The 20,532-nt window shown below is 42.3% G+C and overlaps 6 protein-coding genes and 1 long non-coding RNA gene across 8 annotated transcripts in view; 3 read left to right on the top strand and 4 right to left on the bottom strand.

Moving 5' to 3' along the window:
* LOC126077361 (histone H2B type 1-H) overlaps positions 1-2,008 on the bottom strand; it is a 26,775-nt gene extending 24,767 nt beyond the window's left edge. The window contains exon 1 of the mRNA XM_049886622.1: positions 1,947-2,008. The gene's annotated coding sequence lies outside the window, so the exon portion shown is untranslated. The remainder of the gene's footprint in view (positions 1-1,946) is intronic.
* The window catches only part of LOC126077386 (uncharacterized), an 18,997-nt gene continuing 454 nt past the window's right edge, over positions 1,990-20,532 (bottom strand). The window contains exons 2-4 of the mRNA XM_049886701.1: positions 17,010-17,040; positions 15,212-15,552; positions 1,990-2,354 (exon numbers count right to left, since the gene is read on the bottom strand). Coding sequence (XP_049742658.1) covers positions 2,029-2,354; positions 15,212-15,552; positions 17,010-17,040 — 698 coding nt within the window. The 3' untranslated portion in view covers positions 1,990-2,028. The remainder of the gene's footprint in view (positions 2,355-15,211; positions 15,553-17,009; positions 17,041-20,532) is intronic.
* On the top strand, positions 3,179-6,122 carry LOC126077391 (uncharacterized). Its single transcript, XR_007517719.1, has 3 exons — positions 3,179-3,589; positions 4,398-4,513; positions 6,029-6,122. It is a non-coding gene; the product is annotated as an uncharacterized LOC126077391 (long non-coding RNA).
* On the bottom strand, positions 7,862-11,061 carry LOC126077353 (histone H2B type 1-F/J/L-like). The gene is made up of 2 exons (XM_049886611.1): positions 10,646-11,061; positions 7,862-7,876 (listed from the first exon to the last, which is right to left on the bottom strand). The coding sequence occupies exon 1, from the start codon at positions 11,033-11,035 to the stop codon at positions 10,655-10,657; it is 381 nt and encodes a 126-aa protein (XP_049742568.1). The 5' UTR covers positions 11,036-11,061; the 3' UTR covers positions 7,862-7,876; positions 10,646-10,654.
* On the top strand, positions 11,327-11,795 carry LOC126077345 (histone H2A type 1-J). The gene has a single exon (XM_049886600.1). It carries the CDS (start codon positions 11,337-11,339, stop codon positions 11,721-11,723), a length of 387 nt encoding a protein of 128 aa, XP_049742557.1. The 5' UTR covers positions 11,327-11,336; the 3' UTR covers positions 11,724-11,795.
* On the bottom strand, positions 19,209-19,696 carry LOC126077324 (histone H2A type 1). Its single transcript, XM_049886562.1, has one exon. It carries the CDS (start codon positions 19,670-19,672, stop codon positions 19,280-19,282), a length of 393 nt encoding a protein of 130 aa, XP_049742519.1. The 5' UTR covers positions 19,673-19,696; the 3' UTR covers positions 19,209-19,279.
* LOC126077305 (histone H2B type 1-C/E/F/G/I) overlaps positions 19,930-20,532 on the top strand; it is a 16,835-nt gene continuing 16,232 nt past the window's right edge. For both annotated transcript variants that reach the window (XM_049886511.1, XM_049886520.1), the window contains exon 1: positions 19,930-20,353. In XM_049886511.1, coding sequence (XP_049742468.1) covers positions 19,977-20,353 — 377 coding nt within the window. In that variant the 5' untranslated portion in view covers positions 19,930-19,976. The remainder of the gene's footprint in view (positions 20,354-20,532) is intronic.

Raw genomic sequence — 20,532 nt, 5'->3', positions numbered from 1 at the left:
CTGCTCCTACTGAATTTTTATTTGGTATCGCCAGTGACACATTCGTCATTTTCATCAATGTCATAAAATAGCTAACCCCAGTGAGTGCTGATTATGAACTTCATCATTAAAAAAAAAAAAAAAAAATCTTGTTCAATAGTTAATTTAAGTAAGGAAAGCTCTCTCAAACCCCCTTGTGGTAAGATTTAGACCAGCAACAGTCTCTTAAATGTTTCTCCATGCACCGGTGAGACTATGCTGTTAAAGATAATCAAAACTCGAAGAAATTGAAACATGAGGTTTATTCTGAGCAGCTATGGCAGTGGCTATTCTATATGCATATAGGGAGACCATTCTGATTCCAACAAAGCAAGTGACTGGAAGTAGACTGGTTACAATGAGGCTTATGAAGGGGAAGGAGAAGAATAGAAGATCATAACGTAATTGACTGAAACCTACCCTCCTCTTTTTACTGAGATCAAATGATATCTGGTCACAAGGTGGTCCTGGCCCTCCACCCACCCATAGCCATGATATCTTTTGAAATTTAAATGAAGGCAGCCTTTCTTCGAACAGGAAAGAAAACATTAGCAACTTTGGGTGAAAGAAAAACCACTGGCAGAATTTGGTCTGTACTTTTTATGGTTAATATTTAGTTTTGTGGGTAAGAAAAACCTTAAAATCAAAGTAAGATGTTTGCTTTAATTTTTCCCTTCAACAACACCAGTCACCCTTTTCTGATTGACAATAGGTGCTATATTTGGGAAGACCTTCATAAAAACTGAACTTCAACAGAAGCCTTAAAAAAAAAAAAAAAACAGACATCCTCCTCCCCTCTCCCCCACTACTTTGTGTATTCCTGGAAGCGCTTAAATTGCAAACAGACCAAATTGACTTAATGATCTCCAGTTTTAATTGTAGCTCCTAAAAAAAAAAAAAATTTTTTTTAGCTCCTGGGTGGTGTAAATGGTTATTAACACTATGGCTGCTAACAGTAAAGGTTGGAGGTCCAGCACAGCCAGAGGTTGACTCCGAAGGCCTGATGATCTACTTAAAAAATCAACCATTGAAAACAGGAGTGGACTGAATGGTAATTGGCCTTTCTGTTGTTTTAGCTGGCTTTAAAATAGCTTCTTTATCTCACACGCTTTCCTCTCCTTCAAGTTTTAGACCTCCAGTGTCTACCCTTGTCTCCCAGGAACTGGGTAGCCTTATAAGAAAACATTTCAAGCACACTGGCCCTAATTGCAACAACTTCAGTCAATTACTCATTCTTTCTGGGACTCTGTTTTTAAAAGCTTTACAGCCCTTTGTTTCAGGGGAGTCTAGCCCAGATTTGTGTTTGGGTTTGCTTACAGCTACACAATTTCTTTCCCTTTTACCCTTTTTCTCTTTTTTCATGTTACTTTTTGTGTCATTTTCTTGCCTGTTTTAACATTCTCCAGTGCAATTTTTGGACACCCTTAAGAAAATAAAAATAACAATTTCACAATATAACTTCCCTAATTTGGGGTCTCTCAAGTTTTTCTTTTCAAACATCACTGCCAAGGCTTATTTTTTGCCAGTGGTACAGTACGCTATTGGAGTAAAAATGCCCCAATTATGTCTACAGACAATAAATTGTTAAAACCTACGTGGTTAGGGAACAGGTATTGCAACCCACAATACTGGTATCTAAAGGCTTTTTCCCACATTCTCTATGCTTGAACATGTAAGTCGTTAGTAAACTGCAGATACCCTTAAGTCTAGTAATGGAAGGCTGTCCCTTAATGAGCCGACTAACGATCCCGATTGACAACTTCAGCCATACCCTAGTGACATTGTGCACGCATGCTCATAAGTAGGCACAAACTGAGAAAGGGCAGAGCAAAGCAGGTCTGCAGAAAGCCAAGCACACGTGCTAAAAACTGCACTCATGTTAAACAACTGGCCTGAAAACATTAATGGACGCCATTTATAAACATTACCAAGTCAGCATCACGGCTCCTCAGCAGAGTGGGGAGGGGGCCCTGAAAAGGGCCTTTTGTTGTGAACGAAGAAAACGAACACTCAGCCACCAAAACCATACAGGGTGCGCCCCTGGCGCTTGAGCGCGTAGACCACATCCATAGCCGTGACTGTCTTCCGCTTGGCGTGCTCGGTGTAGGTGACAGCGTCGCGGATCACATTCTCCAGGAAGACCTTGAGCACCCCGCGGGTCTCCTCGTAAATGAGACCAGAGATACGCTTGACACCGCCACGCCGAGCCAGACGCCGAATGGCGGGCTTGGTGATGCCCTGGATGTTGTCGCGCAGTACTTTGCGGTGGCGCTTGGCACCGCCTTTCCCAAGGCCCTTACCGCCCTTACCACGACCAGACATCGCGAAGTAAGAGACTGAACTAAGGCTTGTGACAGCTGCAGTCGCGGCAGAGTCTTTATACGCCGGTCTGCGGACCGGACTGAGAACCTCAAGAAAGAAGGCGGGAAGCCACGCCCCGGTGGGGGAGGGTAACCTAAGGGACGGAGAAGAGACTTGTTCTCGTCTTGTGTTTTGTAACATAGTAAATAAAATTGTTTTGAAGGCAAAAGTAAATATTGTAGGAAATTGAAAACAATACAAACAAAATTACAACCCGTTATCCCACTACATAGGGACAACTATTGCTAATATTTTGGTGAACAGATAAACGTACACATAATTTTTTACAAGAAAATATATATAGTGCTGTATATATCGTTCTCCACAGTGATCATAATTTAATCAATTTTTCTTATTTAACGACTTTTTTTTAATTTATTTAATGTCTGCTAATTTTTTCTTACGAATTCTCCTTAACACCAATTCTCTAGCAATTTATAACGAGTCAGAATTTTTTAAGTCATCTTTTCACTGCTGATGAAGTACCACCTTTAACACTATTGTTGAAACCATTCCTGATATAACCTGACCTCTGTCCTGCAACTTTTGAAAAGATTCCATCATGTTGCCTAACAGTAACTTTTCAGAAACTTCAATAACTTCCTCTCGGTTGTGTTTCGTAAACCAACGGCGGTTGGCAGCCAAAACCAGATTCCACAGGCCCTGACCTTCGCGCATGCGCAACCCGGCTGGACTCAGCGGAACCAAGGTGCTATACCCCTTAATAGAATATTTAGTCACCGGACACTTGACGTTTGAGCACTTCCGCCCGCACTTGCGCAGTAATAAATAAATAAAAACTCCCTGGCCGTTTAAATAAAAGTGACCAGAGCTTTAGCAAGTCATCAATGACACCCAACCTTTATATGAACCTGTATAACTCCACTTTCCCGAACCCCATAAAAATGTAACGCTCACCCACCTCCGGGAATCAGATTTGAGGAAACTTCCTCTTGGCTCCTTGCTCAGCACTTTGCGATAAAGCTTTTAAAGACCAAACCCGTTGCTGTGGAGTCAATCCCGACTCATACCGACTCTATACCCAGTGCCATCGTGTGGGTAAAACTGCCGCAAGAAGTGCCTGGTGGATCCCGATTGTCGACCTTTTGGTTAACAGCGAACAACTACGCCACCAGGATTTCCTCTTTAAAAACCGGTATCGAATAATTGGAACTCTGTGCGAACCAGGCAGGAACCTACTTTTGATTCGGTAGCACTAATTCTTTTGTTTCATATTTTAATCAATTTCCCTGGTCAAAAGAGATCTGTGTTCATAGTTTAAAATTTAGAAAATTAGCATAAAAATGATAGTGATTTTTTTCTCTGCTTAATATTCCATCATAAGGATTTTCTATAGTAAATTTAATAATGTATTTTATAGTTGTTTTCTTATTATAAAGGATACCTGTACATAAGTTTATTTCTTTAGAATAGCCTTCTTGAATTGAAATGCTTTGTCCTAGAGAATATCGATTTTAACACATATGATTTACATTACATTTTCCTCAAAAGTTTTATCAAGTTCACGTGCCAGCAATAATGGTTACGTATATAATTTCACCATCACTAAGCATTACCATTTTTTCAATCTATTTGGTAAATTCAGGGTTTACATTGGTGTAGATGATTGCTTCGTCTTTAGTTAATCAGCTGGATTTATTGTACCACCTTAATATAAATCAACTTCTTTATTAGTACTGGGAACTGTTACTGCTGTTTCCACTGAAAGATGTTTTAAACATTGTAACTTTAAAACTTGTTTCAAGTTTTTTTGTTTGTTTTTGAATGAATCCCCTTTGGGATTTTGGTCATAATCCCATTGCTTTTCTTAACTAATTGGGGCAGATAGATTAACATCTTTAAAAGACTGAGTTCATTAGCTCTGTTTACTGTCTATCTTTTACAGGAGATGAAAGATGAATTTTCGTGGCACTATATTTACCAAAGCCATAGTCTGACTTTTTCTCTTGACTTGCTTTTCCATATTCATGATTAATTTTCTCTGCATGCTCTTTCAGAACTCTGTGTATCAGTATTAAAGCAGCTGTTTTTGTCATCCTGATCCTGTATTACAGTTATTGATATAAACCTTGGTGCATCTCTCTGTGAATCCAAATCTTCATTTTTGGCCCAGGTAAGTTTTTTAGTTCTCAGCAAATCTACATCTGAACCTATATGTGCATATAAAATTCATGTATTATAATATGCATGCATAATATATAGTACATATTCTACTAGAGATAATTCATGTACATGGTTAAAAATTTTTTTTAATTAGGAAAAATGAAAAAATACCTATAATTTCATAATCCGAAGATCACACTATTAACTTTATGATATTTATGCATTGAAATATTTGTTTTTTCATATAGTTAATAATTTTTACATGCATGGAGATAAATATTGTGAAATTCTTTTAACTGTAAAGAAATTATAATAAATCCTGGTATCATTTAAAATATAATTTCTTGTTTTTCAATGTTTCTGTATAGATATGTGCTTTGGAAAGTAGTTAAGATCTCAGTCTCTGCAATCAAACAAACCTAGGTTTAAATTGTGGCTTCGGTGCAGTCACTTTTGCTCCGTTTTAGTTTCCTCATCTATATGATGATGATAAGGACAATACTTCCCAGGTATACTCTAAGAATTAATGGAGATAATTGAGTAAAATAGTTAGGCTAGCTTGTAGTAAGATCTTCCTAGTATTGTAGAGCTAAAATTTACGTTTAGTATTTGTTTATTAATATTTTGACATTCAATTATCTTTTTGTAGAGATGTTAATTCATTTATTCTATTTGCATTTATTAGTACAATAAAGTACTCATAACAATAAATTTTCTTGTTTAAATTTCTAATATATTTGTGTAAATCTTTACCTAGAATTGTATGTTTTGAAACAATTTCTAAACAATATCCTAATAGCTAAAATATAATAGGATATAATCACATGAAGATCCTCTTGGAGGCTTCTTCTCCCCTATCTCCCCACCTCAAACATTACCACTAAATATACTTTTATATATACAGTTAAATGAAATTACAGTAAACTTAGATAAAAGACATCAGGGAAGAGTTAGTTATAAACCCAAGACCTGGTTTGCCTGGAAGCCTCAAAGAAAGTTTTGTTTTGTTTTAATCTCTAGACAGAGAAACTCCTTTTCCCCCAGGAAGATCTTGTGTAATCACAGCGTTTGCCTAGTATGCCTGCCTTTGTCTAAAACGTTATTGTTGTATACCCTCAAGTCTCCAAAACATAAAACACCCAATGCAGTTGCCAGTGAGTCAATTAGAACTCTAGCGATCCTATAAACAGACCAACTAGACCCTTCAAAATATGGGACCCAAAAACCAGTTAAGTATTGCTCTTTTATTATTCCACAAGAAAGTCAAGTCCATTAACCATATCTAGGAGGAATTAATGTTTCTGAGACACTTCACAGTAGCTGGCCTAGTTTAAAAGTACCCAGCCTCCACATTCCTCTCTACCCTCCCGTACCCAAGCCCAAAGGCCTCTATGCAATCTCGGCCTCATTTAACTTTTAACTTTTTTTTTTCAGTTCTACATCACGATTTTATTTTATTTTTTTTTTGTCATAAGTATTTCTGTTAACTATTACATTGACACATTTTATTGACCTTATTTTATAGGGTCACCAATCATCCAGGCTCTGTGGGGAAAAAAAGGTGAATAAGACCCAGTCTTCATTCTGCATGACTTCAGGAAAAAAAAGACAGTCATCAACAGCTCTAACATCAGCTTATACAGTTCTATGCTATAGGGACAGGGCAGAGTTCTACATGTGTGTGGAGAAAGAAAGATTTAAGTATGGGTAAAGCAACTCGAAAAGAAAAGTTTAAATAATGCTTTAGGAAGTATTCTGTGATCGAAATATATACATTTCACCTCGTCTAAAATGACTATATACAATTAGAACATAGATCTAAAGATTCCCTTGTGTTTGTCAAATAAACAAATCTAGACTTTGATAGGGAGAAACTTTATTCAGAAAGAAAAATGGGAAACAAAAAGAAACTAGTGTAATATACCAAAACAACTTGGTACAACCCTATAAGACAGAGTAGAGTTGCCCCATAGTGTTTCCACAGAGTGGCTGGTGAACTTAAACTGTCAACCCTTTGGATAGCAGCCATAGCTCTTAACCACTATGTCACCACGGCTTCTAGTGTTACAAGACCTACTATGTAGGGTTGCTATGAGTCTAAGGAAACCCTGGTGACTTAGTGGTTAAGGGATACAGCTGCTAAACAAAGGATCGCAGCTCAAATCCACCAGGTGCTCCTTGGAAACCATATGAGGCAGTTCTACTCTGTCCTATAGGGTCACTGTGAGTCTGAATCGACTCAACGGCAATGGGTTGTTATTATTACAATAGGGATAGCACTCTAGGCATAAGATCAGCAAGCATCACAAAGAGTTAGGGCATCCTTGAGTCTTACCTACATCATGTGGGAAGGGCGGTCATTTGCAGTAATCCATTTTCCTGAATGCAAAGTGGGGGTGGTTCTTTAACCATTGATCTTTCCCATTATCATAGGGTTCAGGTAAAATTTAACATTAACATGCTCCATTTACAATAAAAATAGCAAACAAATTTACCAGATTTTCTGGAAAGTATTTTTCTCTCCTGTTTTAAAACTCAGAGGAGCTTTAATATTTCCTCCGATGTTTTAGAAAACGCATACTCGTCTACCAAGAATAATATCAATAATTAATAAAGTAAAAAGGGGAAATTATTTTTTAATCACATTTTGAACATTTTATTCTTACTTAAAACATGATGTATATCCCTTGCTAATTTTTATGATAACTTATTAAATGTGTCCTGAATTGGAACTTCTTAGCATAAACTACACTGAAAAAACAAAACCCCATTGCCGTCCAGTCATTTCCAACTCCTAGTGACCCTATGGGTCAGAACAGAACTGCCCGCATAGAGTATCCTAGGCTGTAATCCTTACAGAAGCAGATTGCCATATCTTACTTCCTCGGAGCAGCTGGTGGATTCAAACTGCTGATCTTTCAGTTAGTGGCATTGTACTTTAACCACTGCGCCACACACTGTTACAAAATGACTTTTCAGAATTTGAGGCTTCTTTTAAATAACTATGAGAATTTAAAGACACTTGCAAAGCAATCCGAGTGCAGATTCCTTTTGAATTCTGCGTTGAACCCACCTTCTCCTTGTAGATAAACTTCACATCCCTATTCAAGGCATACAAACCCTTGAGTCCCTCAGGGTCTTTTTTCTCTACTTATCCTTTCAGATTTATGTCCAGTCATTTCAGCCTCCAGCAACTGTAAAGGATGCTCCCAGCCCACTCTGTGCTGGGACCTCTCAGCCTTGAAATTGGGCAGGCACCATTTTGCTTTTTCCAGTTTCGGTTTTGGAGTCTTAATCGTCTTAAATTTTTCTTAGAAAGCTGTGGACTTTCTCATTGCAGGAACCTTTCTTAGCACATATTAGGCATCAGGACCTGTTTGCGGAATAAACGAGAAAGGGTGGAGAGGGATAGGTGTATTGAATAAACAAAGCTCGAGGTTTGCCTTAAGAACAAGTGATTTGCACACCCATGTTCATTGCAGCATTGTACAATAGCAAAAGGATAGAAACAACCTAGGTGCCCATCAGCAGATGAATGGATAAACTGTGGTACATACACACAGTGGAATACTATGCAACGATAAAAATGAATCTGTGAAGCATCTCATAGCATGGATGAATCTGGAGGGCATTATGCTGAGTGAAATAAGTCAATCAAAAAAGGACAAATATTTTATGAGATTACGCACAAAAAGAAACAATCTTTGATGGTTACAAGGGAGGGGAGGGGTAGAGAGAGAAAAGCACTAACTAGACAATAGGTAAGTGGTAACTTTGGTGAAGGGTAGACAGTACACAATACTAGGGAAGCCAGCACAACTCGTCTAAGTCAAGGCCATGGAAGCTCCAGACCGGTTAGACCCTATAGGGCAGAGTAGAACTGCCCCATACAGATTCCAAAGAGCACCTGATGGATTCGAACTGCCAACCTTTTGGTTAGCAGCTGTAGCTCTTAAACCACTACCCTACCAGGATTTCCATGGAAGCTCCATTGACACATCCAAACTCCCTGGGGGACTGCATTACTGGGCTGAGAACTGGGCACCATGGTCTTGGGGGACATCTAGTTCAGTTGGCATAACATAGCTTATAAAGAAAATGTTCTACATTCTACTTTGGTGAATAGTGTCTGAGGTCTTAAAAGCTTGTGTGCAGGCATTTTACATACTCCACTGGTCTCACCGCATCTGCAGCAATGGAGAATGAAAAAAAACAAAGACACGAGGGAAAGATTAGTCCAAAGGACTAATGAACCACATGTAGCACAGCCTCCACCAGACTAAGTCCAGCACAACTAGGTGGTGCCCGGCTGCCACCATGACTGCTTTGATGGATCGCCATAGAGGGCCGTGGGCAGAGCTGGAGAAAAATGTAGAAAAAATTCTAACTCAAAAAAATAATAATAAAAAAGACCATACTTACCTGTCTGACAGAGAGTATGGCCCCCGGACACCCTTAAAACCAAAACTTGTTGCAGTCAAGTCGATTCCAACTCATAGCGACCGTATAGGACAGAGTAGAACTGCCCCATCAGGTTTCCAAGGACTGCCTGGTGGATTTGAACTGCCGACACACTTATAGCTCAGTTTAATGAAGTCACTCCTGAGGTTCACCATTTAGCCAAAGATTAGACAGGCCCATAAGACAAAAAGGCTAAATGGGCACACCAGCCCAAGGGCAAGGACAAGAAGTCATGACAGGACAGGAAAGCTGGTAATGGGAAACCCAAGATCAAGAAGAGGAGAGTGTTGACATGTCGTGGGGTTGGCAACCAATGTCACAAAATAATATGTGTGTTAGTTGTTTAATGAAAAACTTAGTTTGCTCTGTAAACCTTCATCTAAAGTACAATAAAAAAATAAGTAAAAATAAATGATCATGTAAAAAAGAACAAGTAAACTAGCCACACTTGTACTCTCCTGTTAACCCACTTTCCACCTCTTCCCTCTCAAGCAAAGATGTAATGCTAGTCCTTCCCTGGATTTCCTCCAGCCAGTGGTCCAGCACAGTCCTCAAATCAGACATGCCTTTAATTTCGACTTTATCGTCAGAGGTACCAGGTTGTCCTGCCAACATGGAAAAGAAAAAGAATGTGCCTCTCTGTTGTGAAAGTATTAAAAGGAACTTAAGAGATGAAGGAAAATTTTACATTTTCTTACTCTTCACACTTAGCCTGACAAAAAACTATTCTTTTTCAAACCACGCTTGTTACACCACGACTAAAAGCCACTTAATCGCTTTAACAGTGTTTGTACTTCCATAGGAGTTGTAGTCCACTTGAGAGCAACTGGTATCATTATACTGTTGGGGGGCAGAGTGTGTGGTAAATTGTGTGGAGAGGCAAGAAACTAGAAGACAACCTAATGTAGTCAGCTGTTTTGTGACTTCAAATCACCAAATCTTCAGTCAGCCTTATTGCAAGTTACCATAGGCTGTAAAGTCTGAGATTTTAAGAGATGCAGGGGGTTGTGAGTCTGCTGCAGCTTAGGGAGCAAGAAGACACTTTACAGAGAAATCTGGGCAGTGACGTTGCGCAGCCTCCACCGAGACCTACAAATTTCGTATCCTTCTCCAGCTCTCTTTGCTGTAATTACTCTATAATTAGCATATAGGTAGGTATAGGTAATTTTATAGAGAACCCTATTAACTAATAAGGCTTTCTGGCTACTGGTAGTACACCGCGAAACTTTCGCTTATGATCACAGTCCAGAGGCCGGGATGTTATTTGCATTATTAGGTCTTAATGAACCACACGAAATTTGTGATACTGAAGAGCAATTGCAGCTTAGAGATGCAAAAATATACATAATCCGCAAGTCCAAATACATGCCAAAGAACGACAAAATACTTCAGTGAAGATGTTGTGTTTATACACGCATGAAAGCAAAACCAAACCCGCTGACGTAGAGTCGATTTCTACTCAGTGACCCCATAGGACAGAACTCCTCCGGAACCAGATTGCCATGCCTTGGGTTCGAACTGCAAACCTTTTGGTTAACAGCCGAGCGCTTAATCCCTGCGTAACCAGAGCTCATTTAAGAAAGCATAACAATAGCACAGTGGTAACAGCGACCTAGCTCTTTCTTGGAAAGCGTGGATGGCTCTTAAAAGAGCCTTTGGGGTTAGGAGTAAAGACGCTTACTTAGCATGTTTACTTGGAGCTGGTGTACTTGGTGACGGCCTTGGTGCCCTCCGACACGGCGTGCTTAGCCAGCTCCCCAGGCAGCAGCAGGCGCACGGCCGTCTGGATCTCCCTGGACGTGATGGTCGAGCGCTTGTTGTAATGCGCCAGGCGAGAGGCCTCGCTCGCAATGCGCTCGAAAATGTCGTTGACAAAGGAGTTCATGATACCCATGGCCTTAGACGAAATGCCCGTGTCCGGGTGGACCTGCTTCAGCACCTTGTACACGTAGACGGAGTAGCTCTCCTTGCGGCTGCGCTTGCGCTTCTTACCGTCCTTCTTCTGGACTTTTGTAATGGCCTTCTTAGAGCCCTTCTTGGGAGCCGGGGCCGATTTAGCTGGTTCAGGCATTGTGAAACAAAACACAACAGCTGAAAACAGAAGCTGCTGGTACTACCAGTCCTCTTTACTTATAGGCACTTATGCAAATAAGGGGAGTAAAGCTCCTCTAGTTATTGGTGGGGTTCCTGATGATGACGTTAATGTCATTTTTGCCCAATCAAATTACTCCTTATGTAAAACCCCGTTTCTATTGGTCCAAATGAAAATAACGTATTGACCAATGGCACCGCGTTGTTTTCGCGCCCAGACGTGGCTTTAAAGAGCGCTTTTGGCACCTTTGCTCCAGTCATTACTGACAGGAGCTGACGCCATGTCTGGACGTGGCAAGCAAGGCGGCAAGGCTCGCGCTAAGGCTAAGACTCGGTCTTCCCGCGCCGGTCTCCAGTTCCCCGTGGGTCGTGTCCATCGTCTTCTTCGTAAGGGCAACTATGCCGAGCGAGTTGGGGCCGGCGCGCCGGTGTACCTGGCGGCGGTGCTGGAGTACCTGACGGCCGAGATCCTGGAGCTGGCGGGCAACGCTGCCCGCGACAACAAGAAGACCCGCATCATCCCGCGCCACTTGCAGTTGGCCATTCGTAACGACGAAGAGCTCAACAAGCTGCTGGGCAAAGTCACCATCGCGCAGGGTGGCGTCCTGCCCAACATCCAGGCCGTGCTGCTCCCGAAGAAAACCGAGAGCCACCACAAGACCAAGTAAGGAACAAGTTTGGAAACTTAAAAACAAAGGCTCTTTTCAGAGCCACTTCTATAGTCATAAAAAAAGGTGACACGATCTATTGCATATTCAACTACTTTTTATCAAGTGTTGACGTTTAGATATTTGGGTTAATCCTTACTAAACCCACACAATTAGACCATTTCCACATATTTTATGTCCTTGAAAGGAACCTCAGCTAAGACATTCAAGAAACTGAGTTGATGAAAGTACACAGTTTCTTGGAAATGAGGCTAACTTAGGCCCACGTATGTGGATATTGCAGGTAAATACGGTGATAAACCTTCCTGTCTAAAAGTTCAAAGGGCCTTTGAAGGACGCAGTAGTCGATTTCACTGATGCAGAGGAACCTATTGGGCTGTCAGGGTAGTAAGTCTTGTATTTAGCTTTAAAGAATTTTTAATTATGCCTACTGTAATACTCAAGTCGTATATACTCAAATAGAATAGAAATATTACTATCTGACACTGGTAAGTTTATTCGTTTTCCTCAATTGAGGGCAAATTCCTCATTCTATTTCCCCAGCGTCTAGAATCTAGAGGAGGTAATGGGTGTGTTAATAAAGAGGTAGACATACGTTGGTTACACTTTCAAAAATTTTTTGCACTTAGGGGAATTTGGAATAAAAAAGGAAATTGCTGATGAAAGCCTTAGGAATCATCGAATTAAGGATCTCTAAAACACCTATGCGTTTCATGTAGGAATTCAGTAATCACGTCTGTTAGTGCAATACTGAAATAAAAATTTTATGAAATAATACTTGTCCTTATTTTATAAGATGTGTTCTGATATTTTTCTGTTCTACTCTATGATATTGTTGTACCTGGGTTTTCTCATATTCTAAATATGATATAATACTTGTCTCATAAAAAGTCTTGTGATTAGTGTATGACTTAAATACCTGCTTAGAATACAGCCAGGTAAATAGATGGCTAAGCACAGTAGTCCAAGTGTGGTGGTAGTATTGATGATGATGATAATGACAAAGGTACTGCCTTCAGAGAAGGCAGAGAGCCATTTTGAGAATAGTGACAGAAGTCAAAGATCCTGAAATGTTCTCACTATTTCTAGGTCTTTTATTAAGGATCCTGGAAAGGACTAGAATATGCCACTTAACAGTTTTGTCGTCTCAAGAAATTCAGGTACAAAAATTAGGTCTTCTGTTTCCCCCTTTAGTAAATTTTAATGCACTTACACATTCAATTAATATTTATTTAGCACTTATTTGTCATGCATCAAAGATGCAACATTTATGACACAGTGCCTGTCCCAAAGAAAATCTACTGGGGAAAAACACAAAAAAGCAAGTAATTAAAGAACAATGTAGCAAGAGTAACCATGAAAGAAAGCACTAGAGTATTAGCATAGAGGAGGGTTAAGATCTCTGGCAGGTAACATCTGATCTGAAGATTAAAGGAAATTGGGTATTAGTGGAAAGAATGAGGATTCCAGCAGGAAATGAACATCACCAGAAGACTCATGGCTTATGTGCAGGGATGACAAGTCGTTCAATATTGGCAAAAAAAGCAAGGGATTGCAAAAGACAGGAGGAAGGAGACAGAAGATCTGTAGATCACTCCCTTGGCTTTAAATACTTTTTATATAATAATGATTCCTAAATCTTTATCTCCACCCCAGATTTATCTCCTGAGTTCCAGACGTGCATATTCATCTACCTTCTGAAATTCTTACAGTTTTCCCAGGAAACGCAAAATGCATATCCCATGTTGAATTCAACACCTTCATCACCAATTCTGCATCTCCAGTAAATGGCATCATCGTCTACCCATTATCATGAGCCAACATGACTACATCATTGAATATTCATTTTTGTGTGTCATTTCTATAGCAAAATGCAAATGCTTGACAGGGAGATGAAAGCATAAGTCCAAAAAGAGCTATAAGGCTACCAGACTACCATAGTTTGGAACATAGTGTTTTGAGAGACATGACATATCCACGTCCACATAACTAGGACTACCACTGCTCCTAAATAATTTTTCACATAATCAGAACTGAAAGGTTAATTTGAGTGCATATATCCAGGAGAAGGTGTCCTACTCAGCCAGCAAAAGTATTGATCAGTGCAGGCAGGATGATCTCTGTGTGGGCCTTTCCTGACTTATGAATAGCTCTTAGTTTCCCAGCCCAGAAAGAGAGAGTGCAGTGCTTACACAGTCAAGAATACCAATCTGTTTAGTAATTGACCCCAGATCAGATCAGCGGGGGCACCCAAGTGGTTCTAGAGAGAACGCTTTCCCTCCAAAATACTGTATCTATCTCTACAGAAGGCAGATTCTGGAGAAGGGACACTCAGTACTTTGTTTATGGTGTTGATTTCAATAGAAAATATTAGAATATTAATTTTGTAAAATATAAGAATCATCCTAAATTTCATATGTAGAAATCCTGGGTCCCATTTCCCATGAATTCACTCAAAGGAAAGTAATAAGTATGAAGATTGCAAAGGTTGCAACAGTGATTGCATTATCTAGTTACAAGCAAAGTAACCAATTCTGATAACTGAAGAGAACACATAAATAGCCAGGTGGAATGAGATAGAGAATTCAAGCTGCTTTTATAAAGTTCAATGTAAAACTACTATGATCTCCACTTAAAAATGCTCCCCTAACTGACAAGTTGAGGAGGGACAGAGTTGATGACACACATACACAAGCCAATTACCCAGAGGATGTATTCTTGAATGCTCAGAAGATAAGCGTAGAAGAGAACCTAGAATTTAGATACCTAGAAATCTGAATATGAGAATGAGTGGAAAAATGCGTCATGGTCCACAAGAAGCTAGTTTTAGTACTCCTAGCAGGATCACAGGAGCCTGGTGGCACAGCGGTTAAAAACTCTAACTTAAAAGTTCGGTGGCTTGAACTTACTTAGGGTGTTAAAAATAAAAGCAGGGTGACCTGCTTCTTTAAAGAGTACAACCAAGAAAATCCAATGGAGCAGTTCTACTCTAACAGATGGAGTTACCATAAATCCTAATCAACTCAAGGCAACAGATTTGGTCTTGTTTCTGGTTAGCAGGTTAATGTGTTACCTTCATTTAATGTTTTTAAAAGTGTTTCTTCTCTCTTCTTTCGTGAATTCATTTATCAAAAAAGTAACAATTGAGCAGGTACTATACACCAAGTACTCTTCTAGGTACCGGTTATTCAAGAGTGGATACAGTGAGTGGAAGCAGTCTGAAAACGGCATTAAAATCTTTGTATTTTAAAGACCCAGGATGCGAACTGCACTGTATATTGTACTAGAAATAGGGCCTGTTTGCCCAAATTTAAAAGTATCAGTAAAGTACGGAAACAGTCCTTTTCCAGAGTATGTGGGTGGCTCTGAAAAGAGCCTTTGGGGACATGAACTTGCGAGTCTTGAGACTTAGGCTCTCTCCCCGCGGATGCGGCGGGCCAGCTGGATGTCCTTGGGCATGATGGTGACACGTTTGGCATGGATGGCACACAGATTGGTATCCTCAAACAGCCCCACCAGGTAGGCCTCGCACGCCTCCTGCAGCGCCATGACGGCCGAGCTCTGGAAGCGCAGGTCGGTCTTGAAGTCCTGCGCGATCTCGCGCACCAGCCGCTGGAAAGGCAGCTTGCGGATCAGCAGTTCGGTGGACTTCTGGTAGCGCCTGATCTCGCGCAGCGCCACGGTGCCGGGCCGGTAGCGGTGGGGCTTCTTCACGCCGCCGGTGGCCGGGGCGCTCTTGCGGGCAGCTTTGGTGGCCAGCTGCTTGCGGGGCGCCTTGCCGCCGGTGGACTTACGGGCTGTCTGCTTGGTTCGGGCCATAGTTAACAGTCTTAGCTTGCGTCAGGACGAAATGAAGAATAGGCGTAAAGCCGTCTATTTATAGTGAGACTAAGAACTTGATTGGCTAAAAGGAGGCCCTGCCTACCCTCTCGGTAACCTGATTGGTTATGGACTCGGAATTTTTATTTGCCGGGCTCCAACTCCTGCTGTACTCTTGTCCTAGGCCTGAATTTTTTTCTGGTAGCTTCTGTTATTCCTGCAAATTCGTTCGCTCTACGCCAGAGCTTTCAAATAGAAATAAATGCGAGCTACATAAAGTTCACATTTTCTAGTAGCCACATTAAATAATAAGAAACCAGGTGAAATTAATTTTATAGCATTTTTTAACCCAACTTAGCCAAAATATTATCATTTGAACATGAAGTCAATATAAAAATTATTAATTCGGTATATCCCAGTCCTGGGTTTTTTTGATGCCTCGTTTGTTTTTGCACTGTCTGAACTCCAGTATATAGTTTATATTTACACATCTTTGTTCAGACTAGCCACATTCAAGTAATCAGTCATAATTGTCAAGAGGCTACTGTATTGGATAGCACAGCTTTGTATCCTCACTTCAATTTATTCTACCGACACAACTTCAAGAACTTTTTTTTTTTTTTCCAGCAGGAAAATAAATTTGTTTTGGGATGTGAGGAATTCAAGAATAACTTCATTAAAAAAAAAGTTGCTGTAGACTCGACTCCGACTCATAGCGACCCTGGACAGAGTAGAACTGCCCCCACAGAGTTTTCAAGGAGCTCCTGGTGGATTGGAACTGCCAATCTTTGGTTAGCAGCCATAGCACTTATCCACTACGCCACCAGGGTTTCCACAATAACTTCATAGAACCATAAAAAAAAAAAGTAGTGCCATAGGAAAAAAAAAAAAAAAAAAAAAACGTTGACTTCGAGTCGATTCCAACTCATAGCGACCCTATATTCATAGCGAACCCAAATAAACCAGACCCGTTGCGGTAGAGTAGATATGGGGCAGAGTAAAACCGCACGCTAGGGCTTCCAAGGAACGCCCAGTGGACTCGAACAGCCAGCCTTTAAATGGCTCTTAACCACTACGCCAGCAAGGTTCCCTTTATAGGAAAACGCATTTTTAAACTTGTTTTCACTTTCAGATAACATAGTAACAACTCTTTAACAACGTAATTTTCTGACTATTGTAGAAAAGTTCTGCCTTTAAGCTTGAAGAATCTAGCATTACATCAATGCATCGAAATATAATGTCTTGAATAAGTCTGAATAGAATTTAGCGTGTTTTATCCTGAAACAAATAGGTCATCACAACTTTATTTGTGGACAGGGTAAAGGGAATTCGGAAAAACGTTTGAGAAACCACATTTAAGCAACGTCCGAAGAAACGTGTTACATCCTATCTTCTTTTTTTTTCCAGTAAAACTTTATTTACAAATATAGACAGTAGGCCAGATTTAGCCCACGAGCTGTAATTTACCGACTCCTGCCATTGATGATACGTAGACGACCTGGCTGCCCTGGGGGCTGTGGCCCAGTCGGCTCCTCACCACCACCACCTGTAGCCATTCAGTCGATTCCCACTCATAGCGACCCTATAGGACAGAGGACAATTGCCCCATAGGGTTTCTAAGAAGTGGTTGGCGAATTCCAGATGCAGACCTTTTGGTTAGCAGCAGAGCTCTTAAACACTGCGCCACCAGGGCTCTGCTCCTCGGTGAGATGGGAACCACTCTCGGGTAGATGCTGGCTGAGGGTTGTTGTTGAGGGCAGAACCAAACCATTAAACTAAATCCGTTGACATGAAGCCGATTGCGACTCACAGTGACCCTGCAGGACAGACTAGAATGGTCCCATAGGGTTTCTTTCCAAGGATGTAATCTTTAAAGAAGCAGACTGCCACATCTTTCTCCAGCAGAGGGGCCCAATGGCTTTGAAATGACGAGTTTTTGGGTTGCGGCCGAGCGCTTAAACCACTGCGCCACCCAGGATCAGAACCAAAACCAAACCCAGTGCCGTCGTGTCGATTTCGACTCATAGCGACCCTATAGACAGGGCTCCTTATTTGGAACTTTCTGACCAAGCGGTGGGCTCACAGCAGTGTGAGGACTGCGCCGCAACAGGCTGAGTCTTCCTCACGAGGGGAACCAACTACTTTATTCCAGATCAGGCCCAATCCTCTTACCCTCACATACACAAGGTCCCTTGGCCCTGGGAGGGCGTTACTATTACTGGACCCTCTTTGTCCTGCAGGAAACCCTGGGGGAGTACTGGTTAAGAGCTACGGCTGCTAACCAAAAGGTCAGGGATTCAAATCCACCAGGCGCTTCTTGGAAACCCTATGGGGTGGTTCTACTCTGTCCTATAGGGTCGCTATGAGTCGCAATTGACTCAACGGCAGTGGATTTGTCCTACAGGATCGCTATGAGTTGGGCTCCACAGCAACGGTGTTTTTTGTTTTTTTGTGTGGGGGGGTGGAGTAGAGGAGCCCTTGCGTTATGGCCTGACCATCAGCCTTTCTCTGGTGATAAGCCAATTGTAGCTCATCCCCAAGTCCAAAGCTTCTTCCACCCACGCCTCCAGTTTTTCTCCGGCGATGACGTTTGTCACTGACTCCTACAGCTGCAGCACTTCCTGCTCACTGACCTGCGCCCAGGCCTGCGCCTGTGCGGCCTGGCAGGCCTGTTCCTCCGCCTGCCGCCGCTCCTGCCCCCTCACCTGCTGCAGCTTTGCCATCCGCAGTTCATGCTGCAGCTGGCTTTCCGCCTGGTTCCAGGTCATCGGCTCGGTGCTGGCCGCCTCCTCCTGGGCTTTGCACTAGGCTGGGACCTCGACTCCGGCCTCTACTTCCGCACCTCGGCCACAAACGTCAGCGTGAGGACGCACGCGGCCTGGCTGTACTCCCCGTAACGCTTGGTCAGCACCAAAAACTCCGCTGGATCCACTGTGGGCGGGGTGGCCACGAGTCCGACCTTAGATTTCGTGGGAGGGTCTTAGCGGATCTTGCGGACGGCCGAGGATGGTGAGCAACAGCAGGGCCCAGGGCCACTCGCCCAGGCCGCTCAGCGCGCGCAGCCTGACCCAAATAAAAGGCAGTCTTGATTTTAGATACACCTGGGATGTGGCCCTTCTGTTAACTGCTTATCCAAGTAAAAGGACGGTTCATTAAAAATGCTCTCCTAAATCAGCAATGTGAAAAAACGATACATTTACACGATATGGGATTAGACATTGAGTGGCTCCAAATAGTCTTTAGGCTATAACAGAGGTTTGGGTTGATCTCTACATCCTCAGGGTCTGCATTTTATTCTTTAATGACTAAAACCAGGAAAACAGACATCTTAAAATTAGATTCTGCTACATTTGTCCCTAAACCACCATCAGAACGTCATCTTTCAAATGCTCAGGTGTCTTGTGTTTAAAGCAATAGCCAACAGTGAATTTCAATGAAGTGGTCTCTTTATAACCCCTTAAATTATTACATGTTGAGGAAAACGAAAACTAGCGACTGGAGTACTTCATATATGAAGTGAGATAAACGGATACAGGTAGATTAACACTTCGGTAAATTGCCTAAACCAAGGTATCTGGCCCTAATCCAGCTAATTATAACTGGTTACCGCAGGTAGCCTTTCCAAAGACTTTTTTGCATTTAAGTGCTCAGTTCTTCTTAGGAAATGGTTAAGTGGCTCTGAAAAGAGCCTTTGGTTTGCATGGGAGGTTTGGGTTACTGCAAATCGATCCCGACTTCTACTTGCCCTTTGCCTTATGGTGGCTCTCAGTCTTCTTGGGCAACAGCACAGCCTGGATGTTGGGTAGGACGCCGCCCTGTGCGATGGTGACTTTGCCCAGCAGCTTGTTGAGCTCTTCGTCATTACGAATGGCCAACTGCAAGTGGCGCGGGATGATACGGGTCTTCTTGTTGTCGCGGGCAGCGTTGCCCGCCAGCTCCAGGATCTCGGCTGTCAGGTACTCCAGAACCGCAGCCAGGTACACTGGCGCGCCGGCCCCGACTCGCTCGGCATAGTTGCCTTTGCGAAGGAGACGATGGACACGACCCACGGGGAACTGGAGACCGGCGCGGGAAGATCGCGTCTTGGCCTTGGCCCGAGCCTTGCCGCCTTGCTTGCCACGTCCAGACATAGTTAAGTGTCAGCTTCTGTGAGTAGTGACTGGAATGAAACTGCCAAAAGCTCTCTTTATAACCACATCTGGGCGCGAAAAGAACGCCGTGCCATTGGTCAACATGTCATTTTCATTTAGACCAATGGAAACGCGATTTTACAGGACACGTATTTTGATTGGGCAAAAGTGTTATTAACGTCCTCTAAAGAAATCACCAATAACTAGAGGACGTTACTCCTCCTTATTTGCATTAATCTCTATAAATAATGATTAGCCTTCTTCCTACCTGTTATTTCTACCTTTTGTTCTCTTACTTTCCACTATGCCTGAACCAGCCAAGTCTGCTCCAGCCCCGAAGAAGGGCTCTAAGAAGGCGGTGACCAAGGCGCAGAAGAAGGACGGCAAAAAGCGCAAGCGCAGCCGCAAGGAGAGCTACTCCGTCTACGTGTACAAGGTGCTGAAGCAGGTCCACCCCGACACAGGGATCTCCTCCAAGGCGATGGGCATCATGAATTCGTTCGTCAACGACATCTTCGAGCGCATCGCTGGTGAGGCGTCTCGCTTGGCGCATTACAACAAGCGCTCGACTATTACCTCTAGGGAGATTCAGACGGCTGTGCGCCTCCTGCTGCCAGGAGAGCTGGCCAAGCACGCAGTATCTGAGGGCACCAAGGCCGTCACCAAGTACACCAGCTCCAAGTAAGTTGCCTGTGTAGGCACTGTAAAACACAAAAGGCTCTTTTCAGAGCCACTCACTTTCCAAGAAAGCCAGCTGTTACTCTTGCCTGGGGTGCAGATGTGACATTGCGTGTGAGGGAGGGGAAGTTGAGGGGATTGTCAATGGGTGGCGAGAATTTACAGCCGGGCTCTCTAACCAG

The sequence above is a fragment of the Elephas maximus genome, chromosome 1, assembly GCF_024166365.1.
Source record: "Elephas maximus indicus isolate mEleMax1 chromosome 1, mEleMax1 primary haplotype, whole genome shotgun sequence".
Lineage (NCBI taxonomy): Eukaryota > Metazoa > Chordata > Mammalia > Proboscidea > Elephantidae > Elephas > Elephas maximus.
Note: the sequence above shows the minus strand (reverse complement) of the source record. Positions and strands in the feature narration are given on the sequence as shown.